At 31.0% G+C, this 20,958-nt stretch overlaps 3 protein-coding genes across 5 annotated transcripts; 1 reads left to right on the forward strand and 2 right to left on the reverse strand.

Moving 5' to 3' along the window:
- Nucleotides 1-402: 402 nt before the first annotated feature.
- LOC133829830 (ubiquitin carboxyl-terminal hydrolase 24) lies at nucleotides 403-4,385 on the forward strand. Its single transcript, XM_062259639.1, has 8 exons — nucleotides 403-559; nucleotides 658-802; nucleotides 998-1,657; nucleotides 1,808-1,992; nucleotides 2,713-2,954; nucleotides 3,188-3,333; nucleotides 3,670-3,849; nucleotides 3,973-4,385. Exons 2-8 carry the CDS (start codon nucleotides 788-790, stop codon nucleotides 4,159-4,161), a joined length of 1,617 nt encoding a protein of 538 aa, XP_062115623.1. The 5' UTR covers nucleotides 403-559; nucleotides 658-787; the 3' UTR covers nucleotides 4,162-4,385.
- Nucleotides 4,386-9,072: 4,687 nt separating this feature from the next.
- LOC133829831 (protein JINGUBANG) lies at nucleotides 9,073-11,099 on the reverse strand. Its single transcript, XM_062259640.1, has one exon. The coding sequence runs from the start codon at nucleotides 10,751-10,753 to the stop codon at nucleotides 9,476-9,478; it is 1,278 nt and encodes a 425-aa protein (XP_062115624.1). The 5' UTR covers nucleotides 10,754-11,099; the 3' UTR covers nucleotides 9,073-9,475.
- Nucleotides 11,100-17,439: 6,340 nt separating this feature from the next.
- Nucleotides 17,440-19,251, reverse strand: LOC133829832 (protein EARLY RESPONSIVE TO DEHYDRATION 15-like). 3 transcript variants are annotated; one of them, XM_062259641.1, is made up of 3 exons: nucleotides 19,095-19,251; nucleotides 18,104-18,521; nucleotides 17,440-17,925 (listed from the first exon to the last, which is right to left on the reverse strand). In XM_062259641.1, exons 2-3 carry the CDS (start codon nucleotides 18,456-18,458, stop codon nucleotides 17,780-17,782), a joined length of 501 nt encoding a protein of 166 aa, XP_062115625.1. In that variant the 5' UTR covers nucleotides 18,459-18,521; nucleotides 19,095-19,251; the 3' UTR covers nucleotides 17,440-17,779. The 3 variants fall into 3 exon arrangements, with proteins under 3 accessions (XP_062115625.1, XP_062115626.1, XP_062115627.1); XM_062259642.1 differs by having other exon boundaries at nucleotides 18,104-18,529; nucleotides 19,095-19,246; XM_062259643.1 differs by having other exon boundaries at nucleotides 19,090-19,224.
- Nucleotides 19,252-20,958: the final 1,707 nt, after the last annotated feature.

The raw sequence follows: 20,958 nt of genomic DNA on the forward strand, positions 1-20,958 counted from the left end.
AATTAAAATAAATTGTTTTTTAAATGAGTTGACTATTGAATTCAAATAATTGTAAGTTTGAGACCGACCATCTCAAATACCTTTTTTATTAAAGAAAAACACGCTTTTTATTTTTTTATTTTTGGAAGAATTTACACATTTTTAAAATGGAACATTGTTTGAATTTGAAGTTATCATTTTATTTTGAAAGAAATATATTTTAAAAAAAATCATCTTCTAATTTTGGAGCTTCTAACTTAATTTTTGTTTTTGACAAATATCTTCTAACTTAATTGATATATTTAAAAATAAATAAATATAACAAAAAAACAGTTTTATTTTAATTTTTAAAAACAAAAAAATTTGTTATTTTTATTTTTGAAAGGTGTTATTTTTATATTTATAGATAGTAGAGAGTATACATCAGAGACGAGAATGGCGGCAGCCAACCAAGTTTCCTAATCGGAATACAGAAGAAAAACCTAACCCTAATCCTAATTCAATTCCAACTCCAAAATCACAAACTACTTCAAATTCTGCTTACTCTGATACATTGGGACTGTTCGATGCTAAAGAGAAGGTTTTTTTATTAAATGCTCTCTCTTTTCAACTTTCTCTCACTTCAATTTCGTTTCATGTCTTCATTCCAAGCCTTTCTCTTCTTTTTTGCTCCAATAGGTTACCAGGAAACCATAATAAGTTTTCTTACTTCTTCCGTTATTACTTCTTCTAAGCCTGAAACTCAACATACTCAACTCACTCCATTGCTTCTGGGTTCCTAAGTTGGTTGGGTTTCTTTGCGGTAAACATGAGTAATTCCAAGGTGGGTTTTCCTTACTTTTGATTCCAAGAGAGAATTTTTATGAATTTGTGATTAGAAGGTTGAATTTTTTTTTGTTGGTTTGATATTGGGTTTGTTTGTTTGATTGTATACATCAATTGATTATTGGTTATATTATTAGTCTCATTCTTGTTGTCTTAGAACAAGTGTTTAGAATGTTTGATGCTTCTTTTGCAGGTATTTATTTTTGGCTCTTTTAGTGAAGATGAGACTAAGTCCTTGATGCAGACTCAGCCATCTAAGAATAAGAAGGCTGAAAAGGATGTGGAGAAGAAAGTATTCCAATTTGGATCTGTAGATTTTGTCCCTGAAAATACTTCTGGTGGTTTCAATGGCACATCAAGTACTACTGATAAACATCCTTCTAAAGGAACAATACAATGTGAGCCATTGGATTTGAAACTTGGGAAAGCAGCAGGTGGCATTGATAGTCTACCAAGAAACAAACCAACTCCAACTGAGAATGGACGTGCTCTTGATGTTGTTAACCATAGTTCCCTTCATAGTAATGGAGTAAAAGATGTGAAAACGAACAACTATGTTGGAACTTCTACACTTAAGTTGGAGAATGCAGATGGATTTACAAATGAATTTTCGTGTTTGAATTTGAACAATGGAGTGCCGAATGGTAGTGTGTCAAAATTTTCAGTACCTTTGGCCAAGGGAGAACCTAAGAAGGCTGCCAATGGACAACTTATTGCTGCTAAAATCTTACTGTGCCGGGGATTAGTCAATTTAGGAAACTTATGTTTTCTCAATGCAACTGTGCAAGCTCTCTTGTCTTGTTCCCCTTTTGTGCAGCTTCTGGAGGAATTAAGACATTGCAACATCTCCAAGGTGATTATTTAGAATATCTGTGTTATAATGGAACTGATATTTCATTGATTGACAAGCTTAATAAATTCAAGTGTACTTTTATAACCTTATCAGCTTACTTCCTGTTTTCACTTATCTGTTGCTCTTCTGGAATTATTTGTAACTTATCAGGTTGACTACCCAACCTTGACTGCGTTTACTGAATTTGTCGCTGAATTTGATATGCCGATTTGTTCAAACACAAAGAAGAAAGATACCGATGTTATTGTTGGTAGGCCCTTTAAGCCTGCCATGTTTGAAGAAGTACTAAAGAACTTCACTCCAGATATTCCAAGTGGCATATCAGGCAGGCCAAGGTATGTGAGTGATTTGTGTAGTGATTTTTTTTCTTTTATCTTCAATTGTTTTTGTTTCTAGCGGGTTGCTTGTTGGATATAGAATAGTGATAGAACTCGTTCCTTTGGTGCATGTATGTGCTGCAACGTGTGCTTGCACTAATTCATACTAATGTATAAATCTTACAATAAACAAAACACAAGAAAAAGAAAATGGTATATTCGAGAATTTTCATGTTTGACTCTGCCTGTTATTGCTTGACTGTAGTGCCTGTTATAGATTTATATTTGCCTTAGAGCATGTAATATCTTTTTTAAATAATGGGAAAGGAGAAAAAAAAAAAGAAAGCTTTTTCCTTAATTGTTGAATAGTGGTTGATCTTTGAAGTTTGATGTTCGAGTCCCTCTTGGTACGACATAGCAATTGCTATAGTTTTCTGGTCCCCACATGTTGTAGAATTAGGTGGGAAGCCAAGTTTCAATCAAATAAATAAAGCAGTTGATCTTCTACTTGTCAAATTTGATTTGTTAATTTATTTATAAAAAATATTATGACCCCTTGAGTTAGCCGGCATTAATTGATTTTTGAGAGCTTCTGCCAATCTCCCTTTTTTTGAGGAAAGGTTGGAAGTTGTTAAAATAGGCTTGCACTGGTATCTATTTCCATTGTATTCCATTTTATTTAGTGATTATCATGGGCTTTGTTAGAACTAACCTTTTGACACTGTTTACCATTTCCAGACAGGAAGATGCTCAGGAGTTTCTGAGCTTTGTGATGGACCGAATGCATGATGAACTGCTTAAGCTTGAAGGACAATCCTCTGCTGGGAGCAAGTCTTCTCTTGTGTCGTCTGTAGAAGATGATGAATGGGAGACAGTTGGTCCAAAGAACAGGTCTGCAGTGACAAGAACGCAGAGCTTTGTTCCTTCAAAACTGAGTGATATATTTGGAGGAGAATTGAAAAGTGTCGTGAAGGCAAAAGGTAATTTCGCATAATGTACACAAATTTGATATTTTTTTTCTCCCTAATGAAACTTGGCCAATTCACTAATTATCTTATCATAACCTTTAGAAGTTAATTGAACTCCATCTTCTGATATGTTTATACTTTCTTTTTTTGCTGCACATTATCTGCTCATCCTGCTAAATTATTCATTGTGGTATCTTTGTAGTTCTGATGACTTTTATGCCTTTGTTCTGGTATGCATTGTGCAGGAAATAGGGCCTCTGCTACTGTGCAGCCGTTTTTACTACTCCATCTAGACATTCACCCTGAAGCTGTAAATACCATTGAGGATGCATTAAAACTGTTCTCTGCACCAGAAACTCTCGAGGGTTATCGAGCATCGACAGCTGGGAAGGTATTATAGTCTCCTCCTCACCTCTCTCTTTCTCTCTCACATACACCAGCAACTGGGTGGGGCTATTATAGCATGTCCAGCATGCCAAAAAAAAAAAAGAAAATCATTGCACATGTGGCAGACTGCACAACACGCTTTTTGTTTTTTCATTGATTTAACGGCATTATATTGTTTTGATTTTCATGATTCTCATCTTTCACAGTTTAGGATGTGAGTGTTTGCTCGGATAGTTGTTTTTGGAGATTTTTTTGTACTTTCCATAAAATTAGTGTGGATACTCATTACATATGTGGATAATACGCTTTGCCTTACTCTATTTAACTTATGGTTTCTCAGGGTGGTGTTGTGACTGCTAGTAAATCAACCAAAATCCAATCGCTCTCGAAAATATTGATACTGCACCTGATGCGATTCGGTTATGGAAGCCAAGGAAGCACCAAGTTACTCAAGCCTGTGCGCTTTCCTCTCGAGCTGGTATTAGGCCGTGAACTGCTTGTTTCTTCAACATCTACAGAGGTAGTTGGCTTTGTACTCTACTCCTCCACAATCGAAACTTTTATGTTTCTAACTCCTCTTTCATTGTTCTACTCGAGCTTTAGCTGCGTTGGCTTATCTTTTTTCTCATGTTCATATTCTTAGGGCCGAAAATACGAGCTTGTTGCTACAATAACTCACCATGGAAGAGAGCCATCAAAAGGGCATTACACAGCCGATGCATGCCATGGTAGTGGCCAGTGGCTGAGGTTTGATGATGCATCTGTTACAACCATTGGCACAAGTAAGGTGTTACACGATCAAGCTTATGTTCTTGTCTACAAACAGTTATAGAAAAAGGTTACAGTGGAGTTTTGTCATTAACTTCCCTCTAAGAGGGGCTTTTGTCCCATTCATGTATTTATGGAGAAGAAGAATATGTTAAACACTAATTAAATAGAAGCCAAAATTTTGGCTATAGTGAATGGCGTTTAACTGTTCTTGAGTGCCAACGGTTTTGTAACTTTTGTAATATAAATTGTTGATCTGTTAATTAAGTTTATGAATACTTTCTTTTTTGTTTTTGGTACCTCTTTAAAGCTTATATAACATTGATTTGTCATATTATTGCAACTCTCCTTTTCACTTGGTTCCTCTTTGAAACCCAACATTGATTATGATATTATTGCAACTTTTTCTGTAGTCTCTCACTGATAATTAAATTTAATTATATTCATCATGCCCCTTAAATCCTAATGTTTGAAAATATGACCCCGTGGGCAAATTTATATTAAGGGGAAAACAAAAATAATTTTCATTTAGGGAGTATTTGAAGATCAATTAAAAAAATAATGGCATAATTATACTACTACATTCAAATAATTGTATTGTAAAATAATAATAATAAGGAAAAATATGAGGTGTTTTTCCAAATATGCGATCAGCCACTGTATTTTGTTCAATGACAATTTAGACTCTGTGTGTTTACAAAATAGATAAAAATGGTACCCTAGACCTGATCAATTATTGAGTCTTTAATAATGTGATGAGTTTAGAGAAGTGAATAAAGTGGTCAAGAAGCTGAGAATGAAAAATTATATTTGAATTTTTTTTACTAAAATTGGGTATACGGTACTATTTTGACCAATTTTGTAAAACACAGGATCCTTGCTATTTAATAAACACAATGGCCGATTGTATATTTATAAAAAATACAAGACCAAACTAGTATTTTTACTAATAATAATAATAAAATAAATATATTATAGCTACCGTATAAGACATAATTTGAAAATTGAAAGGCAAAAGGTTAATTTCATATTATTGGTACAAGTGTAGGGATTATATAGCTTAACGGCTAAAGTAATTTAATAGCTAACTAGTTTATTATAAAAGAACAAAAAAAATATAGTAGTTTAAATCGAAATAAGTGGAGAACATCAAATAATTACAATAAGAGTTAATTAATTATTATTGAGTATTGATCAATCGGCGCTTAAATTAAAGTATAATTAAATGCAATTATTTATTTATAGACCTCTAGCTAGTACCACTATAGTGTCACCATCTAACACACCAAATGATTACTAATTAGGCAATTCTAAGACGGAAATAAACATATAAGATTAATATTTTCATGAGTTAGACATCCGGTTTTATGTTATAGGTTAGTTCTTCAGTGCATCCCAAAATAGGTGCTACTTTTTTACTAAGGAAGTATTTTGGGTGTAATTTTGTTAATGGACATGTATATTGTAATTATTTAGAACATCTTGTAATTTTTCGTGAAATTCTGAATAATTTACAGTATAGAAAACAAAGTTTAAATAGTTTGTTACAAGCGTGACTGTTTTTTTTTTTGCGTGTAAAATGTAACATGTTTGAACCTTAGTTTCGGCGCTATAATTTATTCGGAATTTTCTGAAAATTTACAGAATGCTCTAAATAACTACAATGTGCATGGTTATAAAAAAAATTCACTGAAAATACTTCTCAAGCCAAAAATACCAAGGAAGTGCACCGATGTGCCCCTTTTGGGGAGGTGCACCGGAGAATCCTTTGATCTTACAAACTCTCATACTCAAATTTCTTTAATCTTTATGTATAATAAATTATGGTAATTCTCAGTAGTCTCCTTTAAAAATAGATTGTTGGTGCATTTTTTTATGTTTCCAGCATCAGGATAGTTATAATCTTAATTAGTGTATATGACATTGTACATTGTAGTTACAATAGGCTTCCCACCAGTTTTCAAAAAATTCTAAATATTTTATATAGTGTCACAATTAGGATTCAAATATTCTACTACACTTGCGTGTAAAAAAGCAATCACTAGTGCAACAAAATTGTTTGAACCATATTTGGACACCTTAAATTATTAAGAAGTTTACATAAAAATGGGAAAAATAAATATAGTTTCTATATTTATGGGAAAAAATAATTATACAAAATATGGTAAATAGCACTTGGGGTCCCCAAGCTTTACCACTTGTATCATTAAAGTCCCCAACTTTTATTTTGAAACAATTAGATCCACACTTTTACTTTTAGCTCACATAGATTCCCAAAATTATATTTTATTAGATGAATTATAATTTATAAGGATAAAATAGAACTTTAACAAAAAAAAAATAAAGAAACATAGCACCTTTTTTTTCTTTCTCTTTAAAGCATTCTTAATTAATTAATTATTACCAAATATATTATTTTGGTAATTTACTTAAATATTCTCTTGAAATATTAAGAAATAATAATAATTTTTGTTTACATATCTTAAATTTTAGAAGCATGAAATTTATTAAGGGTGTTGTTATATATAACATCATTTTCTTCTCACTACAAACATTTCTATTTAAATTCCTCATAAATTGTTAAAAAAAAAATTCCACTTTAAATAGAAATGTGTGTAGTAAGAAAAATGATGTTTTAGATAAAAACACCCTCAATAAATTTAATGCTTCTAAAATTTATAGTATGTAATTTTTTTTAATTAAAGATAATAAACTAATTAATATATAAGTAGTATTAAATATTTTAGAGGTATAATATATAAAAAAAAATATTTATGTGAATTTACCAAAATAATATATTTGTCTATAATTAATTAATAAAAATGGTTAAAAATAAAAAATGCAACATTTTTTTGTTTTGTTAAGAATCTCACTTTACTCTTATAAATTAGGTTTTATTTAATCAAATATAGCATTGGGGACCTATGTGAGCCAAAATATAAAAATTAGGATCTAATTGCTACAAAAAAGGTCGGAGACCTAAGTGATACAAGTAGTAAAGCTTGGGATCCCAAGTGCTATTTACCTTACAAAATATGGTAAGTTTTGAAAGAAAAAAAAGTTTAAAGTATAGTAGTTCCATAAAATATAAAAAATAAATTACCATATACTTAATTACACAACTCTCTCACTCTCTCTTCTCTCCCTCACCACATCTCTATTTCTTTTCTCATTTCTTCCTCTCTCCTCCCTCATTTAATTCCCTCATCTTAGAACTTCGCTGGAGATGCCACCTCCGCTGCTGCCCCAACGGCGACACCTCGCTCCTTTGGTTCTTCTTCTTATTTTTCTTTCTTCAAATCTTGTTTTATTCCTCTTCTTCTTCACATTTGATTTTGTCATTTCAAATCTGATTTTGCACTTCATATTTGATTTTTCTGGTTTTTTTTCTTTCAAATATGTTTAAGTAACCAAGTACTATGTCGTCTTATTCATTTTATTTATATCTGATTTTTTTAAAACCTGACTGTAACCAATTACGATAACGATTAATTTAAATTCCTTTGTTTATATTTGATTTTGTTTTCACACCTAACTAAGTAACCATATACAATGTGACTGGTTCTTTTTTGTTTAAATTTGATTTTTTTTTCTTCAAACATAGCTGTAACTAGTTACGATTATGATCACTTTGGATTTTTTGTTTGGATCTTATTTTTTTCTAGGTCTAGCTAATTAACCGGTTACCATCGCAATTAGTTCTAGTTTTTTTTTTCAAAGAATTATGTAAAAAAATATTTTATAAAATATGAATGATAAAATATAATACAAATAAATTAAAATTATAAAAATAATCTCAAAACATATCAAAACTAGCTACTAAAATGTATAAAAGATAAAATATAGTATACAAATATATGGAAAAACCCCCATAAAAATGTAAACTAAAAAAAATGCCATAAAAAACTTAAGGAAAAAAAACTGCCATATTTTTCCAAGTTCAAAAAAAATTTCATATTTGGTATAATTTCTCCTAAACTATTTGAAATTTCACGAAAATTATTAAAATATTTGTTACAACTACAATATATACAATCATATTAAATGTTAGAATTTTAACTATCCACAAACCAAAATCACAAAAAGGTACACCAGCAATTCCCAATAAATTATTAGAGTTTTCTAAAAAAAGAAAAGAAAAGAATTTTAAAAAAAAAAAAAACTTTCATTTGTTAACAGTTTTATAACAGGCAGGTTCCCACACACAAGCTGTCCATGGATTGTTTTTTCTTTTTCTTTTCACCTAGAAGATTGTTTAGCTTTGAAGCACTTGTTCTTTATGGATTTTTAATGCCTGAATTTTCTTTACCACCATAGCTCTTTCTAGTTTTGTAGACCCTTTGTGGTCCAATACTTGGGGGAGGGGTCTCAATACTATGCAACATAAAAGAAGAAGATAAAAGCAGTGGTTTAGAAGTTGTTGGCCCAAGAAATTTGGTAGTGTTCAACAAGCAGAGAAGTTGCTTTAAAATGTCTCAAGGAACTATTCTTTGAAGACTTTATACATGACTTTCTTTCTGTGGTCCTCTCCTCATCCCAATAAAATTTGTTTGTTTTAGAGGAATAGATTGGTCATTAAGGCAAACCGTTTGAAAGTTTGGACTTGATATCTAAATACAAAAAACACTACTAGATACAATAATCATGTACTATTAAGTACTAATTATCACTTTGGACTATTGGGTACATGACACGTGGCATTTTCCCGTTACTTTACAAAACATTATATTTGAAGACAAATAGAACAGCTGTCTAAACATTATATTCTTGAAGAAAAGATTCCTTGCCTCATATCTATACATCTATTGTTTAAGTTGCTTTAACTTTTTAATTAGTGAGAACATTAGTGGGGTAGTAATGCTATGTTATGAGGAAGCAATGCCATGTTCTTAGCTTTTCCTTACATGTTTCCTTTGATTAGCATATTAATGAGAGAATTTTGCTTATATTTTAACAATTGAGGAAGTTGTTGGAATAATTATTAAACTAATAAATAATGTTATTTCATTTCATTGATTAAGTACTTTGGAATCTTGATTACAATTGACAAGAAACTATGTAAAGACTATAGGTAACCAAAACAAAAAGAAAAATAAAAATCACACCAATTCCCCCCTGACATTATCCTAAATTTAACACTCAACTCTTTGAAAATCAAGTTGAGTATTTCACAAGAAAAACAAGAAGAAAAAAAACTCAAGAACTCAAAGTTGCCCTTTTCTGCACTTGTATACCTGCAACTATATCAATCCTCACACAAACTATGAACAGAAAAAACAAAAACAAAAAAAAGTCTTTAAACAAAACAAAAAGTTGTGTACTTCTTTACTCATGAACCCTTGAAAACTTTGTCAACACAAGACCATAGATTTCTCTTGTCAACTTCTTCTTGTAGAGATATCTTCTTCTTCTTCTTCTTCTTCTTCTTCTTTAGATGAGTGCTTTGGAACCCACCAAACTCTTAAACTCTTATCTAAGCTTCCACTATACAACAAGAACCCACCACCAACATTATTTGGTGATGCTTGTAAGCACTTGACCGGTCCTTCATGGCCACTAATGACCCCAACTTTACAAACCTTACCATAAGCTTGTCTCTTCCAAATCCCTATACTCTTATCAGCTGAGCCACTACACACAAACTCTCCTACTAAACACATACTCAACACAGCCATTTGATGAGCTTTCACCTCACAAACAACCTTCCAACTAGTCAAATCACCACTTCCTTCCCACCCCATTAAAAAACCATCTGACCCACCTGAGTAAACCCACTTCCCATCCTCAGAAACCACAACTGAATTAACTGACACATCCTTATGACCCTCCAAAATACCCTTTAGAGAATGACAAGTTGTAGTACTAGTAGTTTTCCCTTCTTTACCCCAAGCTTTGATCTTTCCATCAGCTGAAGCTGAGTACACTATCCCTTTACCTGCCACAAGGCCATTTATAGCATCATCATGGGCCTTAATTGACTCTAAACACTTCAAATCAGATACCCTCCAAACTTTCAAGGTCTTATCCCATGAACCTGAATAAATCAACCCATTACAGATTGTCAAACAAGATATACTATCAGCATGTTCAATCCATAATTTCTTATGGTGTCTTCTAGTTTGGACATAGTTCCTCTGTCTCATGAACTTCCCCAAATAGTCTTTTGTTGTTGGAAGTGTGTCCACGAGCCGAAAAACATTCTCTGACCTCCGAGAGACCTTCCATACTCGTATCCTACTATCTTGGTGAGCAGTAAACACCTTGTTCCCCGTTGTTACAAGAGCTTTAACAGAGCCATCTCCATGTCCAAACTTGGTGAAAAGCCTTAAATCAGGCTGCTGCCATACTATGATATCTTTCCCTTGAGAAGCACTGAGAATAAACTCACCACACAAGGCCAAGCAAGAAACCGAACCAATATGGCCCGAGAGTACAGCTAACGACTTGTACGAGAAAAACTCGCAAAAGGGTATGTTTTGAAGTTGACATTTGATATCAAGAAGCTCAAAACGACCAACTCTTTGTGGGTTTTCGATATCATCACCTTCACTGCTTGCGCTGCTGCTGCGGCGGCTACTGCTGGTGCTACTGCTCGTTATTGATGAAGATAGTAAAGGGGTCAGAGCCATTTTGGCTTCCAAAACGGTCGAATTCATTGCAACGAAAGTGTTTGTTAAGTGTTTGATGAAATGATCGAATGGGTCCAAGAGAAGAAAAAGTAAAAAAAGATGATCTGGGGATGGGAGGAGCGTAGTTGTAAAGAAGAAGGAGCTAAAGAGCACGGATTTCTGGTTGAGAAAAGACTCTCTTTTTAGGCTGAGAGAGAAAGAAGGTGAGGTGCAACGGCTACTTTGACAAATACTCTCACACACTTATGTAGGAGAGTTGTTTGTTATTGGGGACCACCACTTTCACACACATAGTTTTTTTATGTGGAAGATTTAGAAGTTAGAGACTTTTTTTATATTGTTATTACATTATTTCCTATTTGGAACTTTTGTCTGTTGACCAATCATAACAAGCCATGCTTTGGAGCTTGACACGTGTGTAATGTATCATCATTGATTCTCATGTGTCATGTGATCCTAGTATGGCAGAGCAGCCTTAGTTATCTGCAACAACAGAGAAAATGTAGAAAAAATTCTAGGTAATATTGTTGTCTTTTCTTTGCTGGTTTTGCACGCAATACTATTTAGTTGTAACACTTGTTGGAAGCTTATTTAGAGAAAAACAATGAATAATAATAAATAGAAAATCTTGGGTGATCTAATTATGATACTTGACTTCAAATTTGTTATTATAAATGACAAATCTTGGGTCATGAGATTATTGTGAAGATACTTCAAATTTTTGTGTTTATGGAGATAGTGTAAAGTTCATGTAACTCTTGAACTTAAAACTCTATAATAATGTAACTTATTTATTAAATAATATAAGTTGTGTTTGGTAAAAAATTTTAATGTAAATATTATTTTATTTTTGTTTCTTTATTTTAAAAAAATAAAAATATGTTTGGTATTTTTTGTTACAAAAAACAATAAATGCGTTTGATAACTTTTAATTTTATTTTTTGTTTAACAATATAAAATGAGGTATTGATTTGAAGAAGATTAGAAAAAAAAGAAATGAAAAGTCGAAAACAGTTTAAAAAATTTTAAAAGTGAAAAAATTCTATTTTCAAAATTTAATACATTTTAATTAAAATTTTAAAAAATGATAAATAAAAATAGAGTTACCAAACACTATTTTATGTTTAATTGCTAACTTTTTAATTAATTAAATAAAAATATATTTTTTTAGGTGTTATTGAACAACACCGTAATTTATATTTTTTTTTTACTCCCAACTTATTATACTTAAATATCAAAAATTGAATTTTATTAGAAATAAAAATAAAATGGTTAGGAATGAATTAGATGTAAATGTACAAAACAAAAGGTGAAAGAAAAAGATAATGTAAAAATTATGTATAATAGTATTGCACCAAATATAACACAACATTGGAATAGAGCAAATTAATCTAGAATTTGTTATGATGAATGAAAAATCTTGGGTCTTGAACTTTTATGATACTTTAAATTTGTTTTATGGAAAGAGTGTAAAGCTCTTCTAACTCTCTTTAACTCAAAACTCTTTAATAATATAACCTTTTACTAAATAATATACTTTTTTAACTCAACTTATTATACCAAATATCATGGTGAAAAGTATTTTTTTTTTAAAATAAAAATAAATTAGTTGAGAATGAATTTGATGTAAAAGTAAAAAAAAAAACGTAAAACATAATATAATGTAATGTAAAATTCTATATAATATTATTGCACCAAATAAAACACAACATTAGAATAGTGCAAAATTTAGAGTTTGGTTGAAAAGTACACTATAATAGAGATTTAGAATATGCTTGGAGATAGTCTAATAATAACTTTACTTTTATGTGAAAATGAAGTAAAGATTACATTTTTAGCTTGTTTTGGTATTTAATTTGGCCCATGTTTCTGGCCATTTGGTTTGGACAACATTAATGGACTTATGAAGTTGACCACATACCAAGATTATGATTCTTCATTAATTATCAAACCATATAGAATGTCAAACAAACATTGGCAACTTCAATGAGGGAGCAATGAAATCTTTGCTTCCACTTGAACTCCACTATACATTTTTTATTTATTCATTTTGTTAGAATACTTTAGTTTTTATTTTATTCCTAATTAACCCCTCATTTATGCCTTTACAAACACATAAAACTTGTTTATTGACGACAACAAATAATAAAAGGGTTTATATAGCACATAGTTGTTGAAAAAGCTTAGGAGATGTTTGTTTTGAGTAGTTGATGTGGCAGATTATATGTACACTCAAAATATACACCCAAACATTACACACAGTGATGTGACAGTTTAGTCTAGTCAATCACATTTATTAAAACTGCGACCTACTATTTTAAAAAACAGTAACACGTTACTGTGTGTAATGTTTGAGTGCATATTTTGGGTGCACATATCATTACTCTAATATTAAACTCTTGTGTACAAAATGTTTCACTTTGCCCTTAAAATACATGTGGGGCTCACACAAATTATTAACTTTACCTCCTTAAAATTTGAACCAAACATAGTAAGGGATTTATATTCTCATTCCTACATTTACTTTAACCCCATACCAAACACCCCATTAATATCATTATTTAGATCACACATGAATCACATTCCCACACCAATTAATCAATCAAGACAATCAAACTTTCATTTAATTTTGTTCTATGTCTAAGTGGACCTTACAAAAGCAAAAAAAAGGGGGAGAAATCTTTGAAAAGTTGTATAAATCTAATGTTTTAGGTTAGTATTTAAATCTAGACCTTTAGGTTAAATGTATTTGTCTATAAAAATAAATATAGATGGAGTACATTATAGACCACCACTAGTGTTACCAATTTTCTTCAATATTAATTAGTATTTTTAATCTTTGGTTAATTATTGGCACCTAATAATATTAAAAAAAATGAAATCAATCAAGGTCGGCTACAAGTAATTAGAAAAACATCAACTCATGAAACCTCATATTGTATAGCTTATTTCATTATAACTTTTCTTAGCCTCTCTCACATGGAGCAATGTGTTTCCCAATAAATGGGGTACATCATCATAATAAGAAAAGTTACCAAAATAAATATACACTACAAAATAAAAAGGAGAAAGTACATGTTATTTTAATACATATAAAAACACACTCATTTCTTTTCCTTTTTAAATAAAAAAAGAGGGTGTTTGTTGTTAATGCTATTTTTTTAAGTTTCAATTAGTGAAATTGTTGTTGTTGTTATTATTTTAAGGACTAGGAAAGTGACTACAAGCATTATAAATAATCTCACAAGTGACACGTTTAATGATCATTGAACTTGGTACGCAATTAACCCAAAATTAATGCTCTTTATGATTGATCAAAGAAGAACAAATAAGAATAAGTGTAAGTGTAAGTGACAATGTATATATTTATATGGAGAGTTCTTCTTAATGAACTTCACTTTGGTAGGACTCTCAGTGTTCTCGACTTTTGAATAGTTTTCGGCGCAATTTTTTTTATGACCGTATATATTGTAGCTATTTAGAGCATCGACACGATTTTTAGAAAATTCTGAATAGTTTACAGTACCGAAAACTATAGGTTCAAACATGTTGTTGTAAGCGTGACTACTTTTTTTATGCGCGTGGAAAATAACATGTTTGAACCTAGTTTTCGGTACTGTAAATTATTCAGAATTTTTTGAAAATTTGCAGGATATTCTGAACAACTACAATATACACAGTCATAAAAAAAAAATTATGCCGAAAAACTGTTTACGAGTCGAGAACAGTAAAAAACCCCACCGGTAAGATTTAAAGTGAAAAACCTCACCAGTAAGATTTAAAGTGAAAGTACTAGAATTGTCTTAATGCCTTGGAATTTTTTATTTGCAGATTCCGTGATCTTATAATAAATTGAGTTTATATATATATGGCACATTAATTAGTAGCTCTTCTCTTAGGGCATCTTGTTTGCATGTGATATGGACTAAAAAGTAAGACAAAGGTCAAAACACATGTAGCTCCCTTGAAAGCAATGTAAAAGGCCTAGAAAAATAAAGACAAGAACTGTTAGTTGGGTTAATTTTTGAAATGTAAAATAGCTCTTTTTAGTCACTCATGCACAATATATATATATATATATATATATTATATAATTTACTTTGAAAAATGTTCCTTCTTGCCTGTTTGACACCTTGTTTGATACACTCAACATCATGTTGAAAATTATTTTAAAAAAATTGTCATTTTGTAAAAAGATATTAAAAAAGAGCTTATTTTAATAAATACTCATTTTTTTTTTGGTAATAAATAAAATGATTCTGTTAAGTGATAAAGATGTTAAAAAAGCAATATTTGGACTGGATTTGAAAGAAAGAAAAAAAAAGGTCGGTGGGTTTGGTCAGATGGCTTAGTTTACATAACAAAGCATGCATATTATGGCTTGAATAAATCAAAGGCTCATGATCTTGAGTTTGGCCAAGTAATTTCTGGGATATGCAAGATTAGTCAGTCTAACTTCATAAAGGCATGGCTTTTAAATAACTGGTATAATATAAAAATCATCACTTTTCATGTGTGTTATGTCTTGAAGCAAGCTCCTTCACAACCTTGCCGACCAATTCTGATGAGAAAGACATAGTTATATATATATATATATATATGTATATATTGGACAATTTTTATATATTGGGTTTCACTTTAAGCTCTATCGGTAGGGCTCTCAGTGTTCTCGACTTGTGAACATTTTTTAGCTCGATTTTTTTTTTATTATGATCACTATTTAGAGCATCCTGCAAATTTTCAGAAAACTATTTGGAAATTAGTCACGTGTACAACAACATATTTGATCTTAATTTTCGATACTGTAAACTATTCGGAATTTTCTGAAAATTTGCAGTATGCTCTAAATAGCTATAATATACACGGTCTTAAAAAAAATTGCGCTAAAAAATATTCACAGATAAAAAACACTGAGAGTTCTACTGGTAGGATTTAAAGTGAAGTTAGGATAAGAAAATTGTGCTATATTTATATATGTCGGTAGACAAAGTCGGATGTTATTTATTTATCTGTATATTTTTGAACACACTACGTCTACCCCAAACATGACCAGGATCATGCAGAGAAAACTGAATGATGATATAGAAATTAAAGTAAGCGTGTGTTTGTCGTAATAGTGTTTATATAGATATTTATATGAGTCTGTAATCAAGTCTTTATCATATGATATATGATATTTGTCTTACTGTCTTACTCTTACCTAATTCAATATATATATAAGCCAATATTGATCTGTGTTCATGATCATTGATATCTTTTCGTGATTTTGTTCGATCATGTTCAAGATTACTTGTTTCAAAGTATAGTCAGTAGTGAGATTTCATTGGATCCATTTCTAAGGATTCACGTGAAGAGAGTTATTTTTTAGTCTGTGTTAGAAGCTTTTCAATTGGCTTAGTGGTTAGTTATTTGAATCCTTTAAATGCTATTTTGAGAAAAGAGAGTTATCAAAGTTATATTAAATTCAAAGAATGTTACTACCACCTGACTCGAGGGCAAGCTCATCTCGAACTAGGTGGCTTCTTTTTATTGGATCATCTTCTTAAAAAAAATGACTAATTAACAAGTTAAATCTAAAATTGTAGTTAAGGTGGTTAAATGGTTAGAGATTAAAATTCTTTAAGAAGATGTTTGGTATGTGGTAAAGTAAATGTGAGAATGAGAATCTAAATTTCTTACTATATTTGATTTAAATTTTAAGATTTTAAAAGATAAAATTAATAATTTGTGCAGATCCCACATGTATTTTAAGGATAAAGTAAATATTTTTGTACCAAAGAGTTTAATATTACTTCCATTCTAGGTTCCTCTGTACTTTCCAAAACAACTCAACTACTCAAAACAAACTCCCTAATACCATTTTGAAAAAAGAGTACTCATTCAAAGAGTACTAGTACTACATGGCTCGGTCACTTCTTATTGGGTCGTTTGTCCAAAAAAAAAGTTTTATGTTACTTTTGGAGCAGAAGAACCAATAAGAAATGTCACCTGATGCGAGTCAGACCTGCCCTCGGACTAGGAAGTTTTATTGAAGTTCAAATGATGAATTTGAGAACAAAAAACTGAAAGACACCACTTGTACGGGTCACCACAACTAATGTTGATGTAAAATCTACTTGTCCAATGAAGTGGTCCTCTGAAGTGAGGTGTCCCATAACAATGCTTGTTTCAAAATGCAACAAGTACTTTAAGTGGATAAATGACAAGACAATTTTTTCCACAAAAATGCTGTGAGCCTTTAACTGACTTCTTAAAAAGCTTTATTCATAGTGAATTAGTAATTGGATTTATGACACATTTTCTTTCTTAGACAAGCTCGTTGAGGAGTCTAGTTCTGTGTTCTACAATATAAAATGCAATGTCTGTTGAAAGACATTGCTAAGCTTAATAACAACACAATCACAATATAAAACAAAGTCTAATATAACCAACTCTTGTTGTTATCTTCTGTTTGAACTTGTCCACTGATTTTCATGTCCAAAGTCAAGTTTGAGGAAGAAAAAATAATGAATCACCATGGCTAGTTTGCTACTCAGTATCTAATGAATCAAAATGCAGTTTTTTTAGCTTAATCTTTCTGATCCTATGATATTTAGGAAATAAAAAGTTATAATAATTTAGGACCACGTGGAAGCAAACCACATGCCTGATCATATGAACTTGCACTCTCCAAGTTCAATTTTTAGAATAATAAACAAGAGAATAATACATAGTTACATCAAAAGATGTCATCCATTTTCTATTTCAACTAGGCAAAGTTCAACTACAATAGTTATTTCAAGTGAGCAAAGATCAAGACCACCCTGCAAACACTTTATCCCATGGTAAAAGAGCTGAGAAATGAAACAGTTACAGACTCTTCCACATAAGGACCATTCATTTAAGCAATTAACTTTGACTCTAAGCAGAAAAACACACACTGATAATATAACAACATGAAGTAGTTGCCACCTTGTTATGTACAAATCCCGACTCAAGTTGAGTAAATCTCAATCTTTGGAGAACGCAGCATTGTATTATTTTAAGTTCTCTGTTCCGAAGAATTCCTTGCCTTCAACGGGGTTGCTGGATGCGCCAGTGAGCGAATTTTGGGCTCGTCTTCTGAATTGGTTTCTCGCGGTGGTTTATAGGCATTGGTTCCCACTTAACCTCACTTTCTTTCATTGATTTTAACAAGATTGCTTTGAGATCCTTTTGACCTATTATAGGAACAAAATGTTCATAAAAGTTTGGGGGATAACACTATAGAGATGCCATTTAGAGAAAACATTCAAACAGTTCTCAATCTAATTTGCACAGAAAAGCAAAGAAACATAAGACATAACAAAGATAGTAAAGTTGATTTTATAACATTCAAAACCAGAATTCAAAGCTCACCATCACTACGCCTGCTTCCATTTTTGTTAGCAGAGGACTTTAGTTCCGCTTCTCCTCTAGCTTCGTTCGAATTGTCGGTCTTCTCTATGTCGAACCCTACATCAAAACCAAGATCGAATGCATCTTGTGCCATATCATCGATGTCAAAAGCATCATCATCATCATCATAGGCATTGGCACCACCATCAAAATCCTCTTCCTGGTTCTGGCTAAGCCAATAGTCTCGAAACCATGGTGAAGTTTTCACCAACTCCCACCATTGAGGGGAGAAATCTTCCACTTGTTTCAATGCAGCTGGAACAAAGAGAGGTGCATTTGGATTCAACGAAGACCTTCCTCCTGAGACTAATGCCATTTCCTACAACTTCCTCAATTGGATCTCTCTTCTTTTCAGCTACAGTCACTTCACTATATCTGTCTATCAATCTCAAAGCACAAAGGTTCATTATTAACAGAACATACCTTCAATTTCACTATGAAAATGTCTCTACTAATCATTGCTCTAAAACAGTACAAGTGTGTCAAAGATTGCATAGGAAATATAGATTGTCAATAACCTCATTGATTTTATTTTAGACTGAGCACCACCATGATGCTCATTTTGCAAATATCTTCTTTTTTTTTTCTTTCCTTTAAGTTATTTTTACAAGCACTTAGTATTCACTTTTTTATAAAGAGCGAGAATCATCAGATCACTGTACGGATTTAGATAAATAAAACCAAAAGAGGGCATAGATCACAAGTCAACTGACCGATCTCTAAGATCTTTGATCAAGAAAATAAAAAATCAAACTTTAGAACTAGTCAAAGCTTTATTTGAATTATTTTAGAATACCCATAATTATATTTCACATGATCTTCACCAACCGATCAACTTTAACAACTTTACTAAAGCAAACAATCAATATCATACATGAACAGAGAACTGAACAAAACCTTAAAAAAACAACCTTAAAATAATGCTCCAAGGAATAATGTACTGGTACCTTACCTTAACCACTGTTACTTGGATCTTGGACAAAAAGAGTAGTAGTACTGGACTGGTTGGTTTTCTGAGTGATCTGAGTTTTTCTTTTTAGGTACAAAGATCCAAATAATATACTAATATGGATAAGGATGCGGTGTCTGACACAGGGTGGACTACTGAAGAAGATCTAAAAGCATAAGTTAGTTGAATCTATATCAAGGGTCAGGAATGATTTGGATTTTCATCAAACGGCTATGATGGAGGCAAGTGTTGCAATGTTTGGTTCGGTGTGACTAGTTACAGTGTTGCACTGTTAAAGTTAAAGATATTTTTTCCAAGAAGTGTATGTAAACGACACTGTCGTTTATGCTAAATAACGACATGTTGTTTTGTTATGTTTGTATATAATAATAGGTAAACTATTGTTTATAAATAATATAATAACTTTTATTTTTAATTGTAAAGTATGTGCGTATTCAGAAAAGAAAAAAACAAGAAATTGAATAAGCTCAAATGTCACTATTGTTGGAAATTATTCCTTACTTTTTTTTTTTAACATAAAATTTAGAAAACATGTTTTTTTTTTGTCACGAGAAAACATGTTGTTTAAAAGATGATAATCAACAAAAAAAGAAAAAGTTATTTTTTCTTTAGATCATGAATTGGTGTGGAAATTTTTTTTTATACATTTTTAGACATTGTATTTTGCCTCATTATCTGTTTGGACCATGTGTTTTGACAAATTATTTTTTGGACCCTGTGTTTTGTAAAATAGTTCAAATAGGTCTCTAAACCTGATTTTGATGAACAAAAAATTGAGTATAACAACATAATATTTAGGCAGAATGACTGTATTTTTGTTCTGAGTTGTTAGTTTGATGAATTATTTGTGATTTTAGTTCAAAAAACTTTGATCAAAATCGGGTTTAAGAGTTTATTTGAACTATTTTAGAAAACACAGAGTCCAAAAAGTACTTTGTCAAAACACAGGGACCAAACAGGTAATGAGACAAAACACAGGGTCTAAAAATGTATAAACTCAAAACAAAAAAAAACAATATAGTACAGTTTGTAGAATTTAGACATTGTACCAGTTTTCTCTTCTAATTTTTTAATTTAATTTAGATATAAGGCTGGCAGTATAGGTCATGATTCGAAAACAACACAAAATTAACGGGTTTGAGTTTAGCACAAACAAGTACGGATCAAAATAGATTAGACACGATTAAATTTAAGGTAAAAACCAAGTTAACCTTTGACCTATCTAACACTATTAAATATAGATTACTAAACAGTTCATAAATATGTTAACCTAAATTTAACCTATTTATTAATATATTATTATGATATGTTTACTACATTTTATTTAAACGTTAAAAGAATAAAATAATACTTTATTTTGGAGATTTTATAATTATATAATATTGTATTTTAGTATATGATATGTTATATTTTGAATAATAGATTTATGTTTTAATTTTGAGTTGATTACATAGGTTAAATTATAAATAAGTGTTATATGGGTTAAAATGACTTGTTTGAACTTGTTTATCATTTTTATTTTATCTATGTGAGTTAAATAGGTTATAAATATGTCCAAAATATAAATGTGTCATGTAAGATTAACACGACATGAATATGACATGTTTAAATATACCGTGTTAAATGTGTTGTGACACATGTTAACTTATTTATAAACGTGTCGTGTTTGAATTTACATTATATGATACGTTATTTAATCGTGTTATGTTCGTGTTGAGTATAATCATGTCTTGTCGAAATCGTATTAACTCGAAACACGACACGATAACACGAATTGACAATCCTAGATAAAACACGAACTTTGATATTATAAGATTGGTTTGGTGATTTAACAGCATGGAATAAT

The sequence above is a fragment of the Humulus lupulus genome, chromosome 4 (assembly GCF_963169125.1).
Source record: "Humulus lupulus chromosome 4, drHumLupu1.1, whole genome shotgun sequence".
In the NCBI taxonomy this organism is placed as follows: Eukaryota; Viridiplantae; Streptophyta; class Magnoliopsida; order Rosales; family Cannabaceae; genus Humulus; species Humulus lupulus.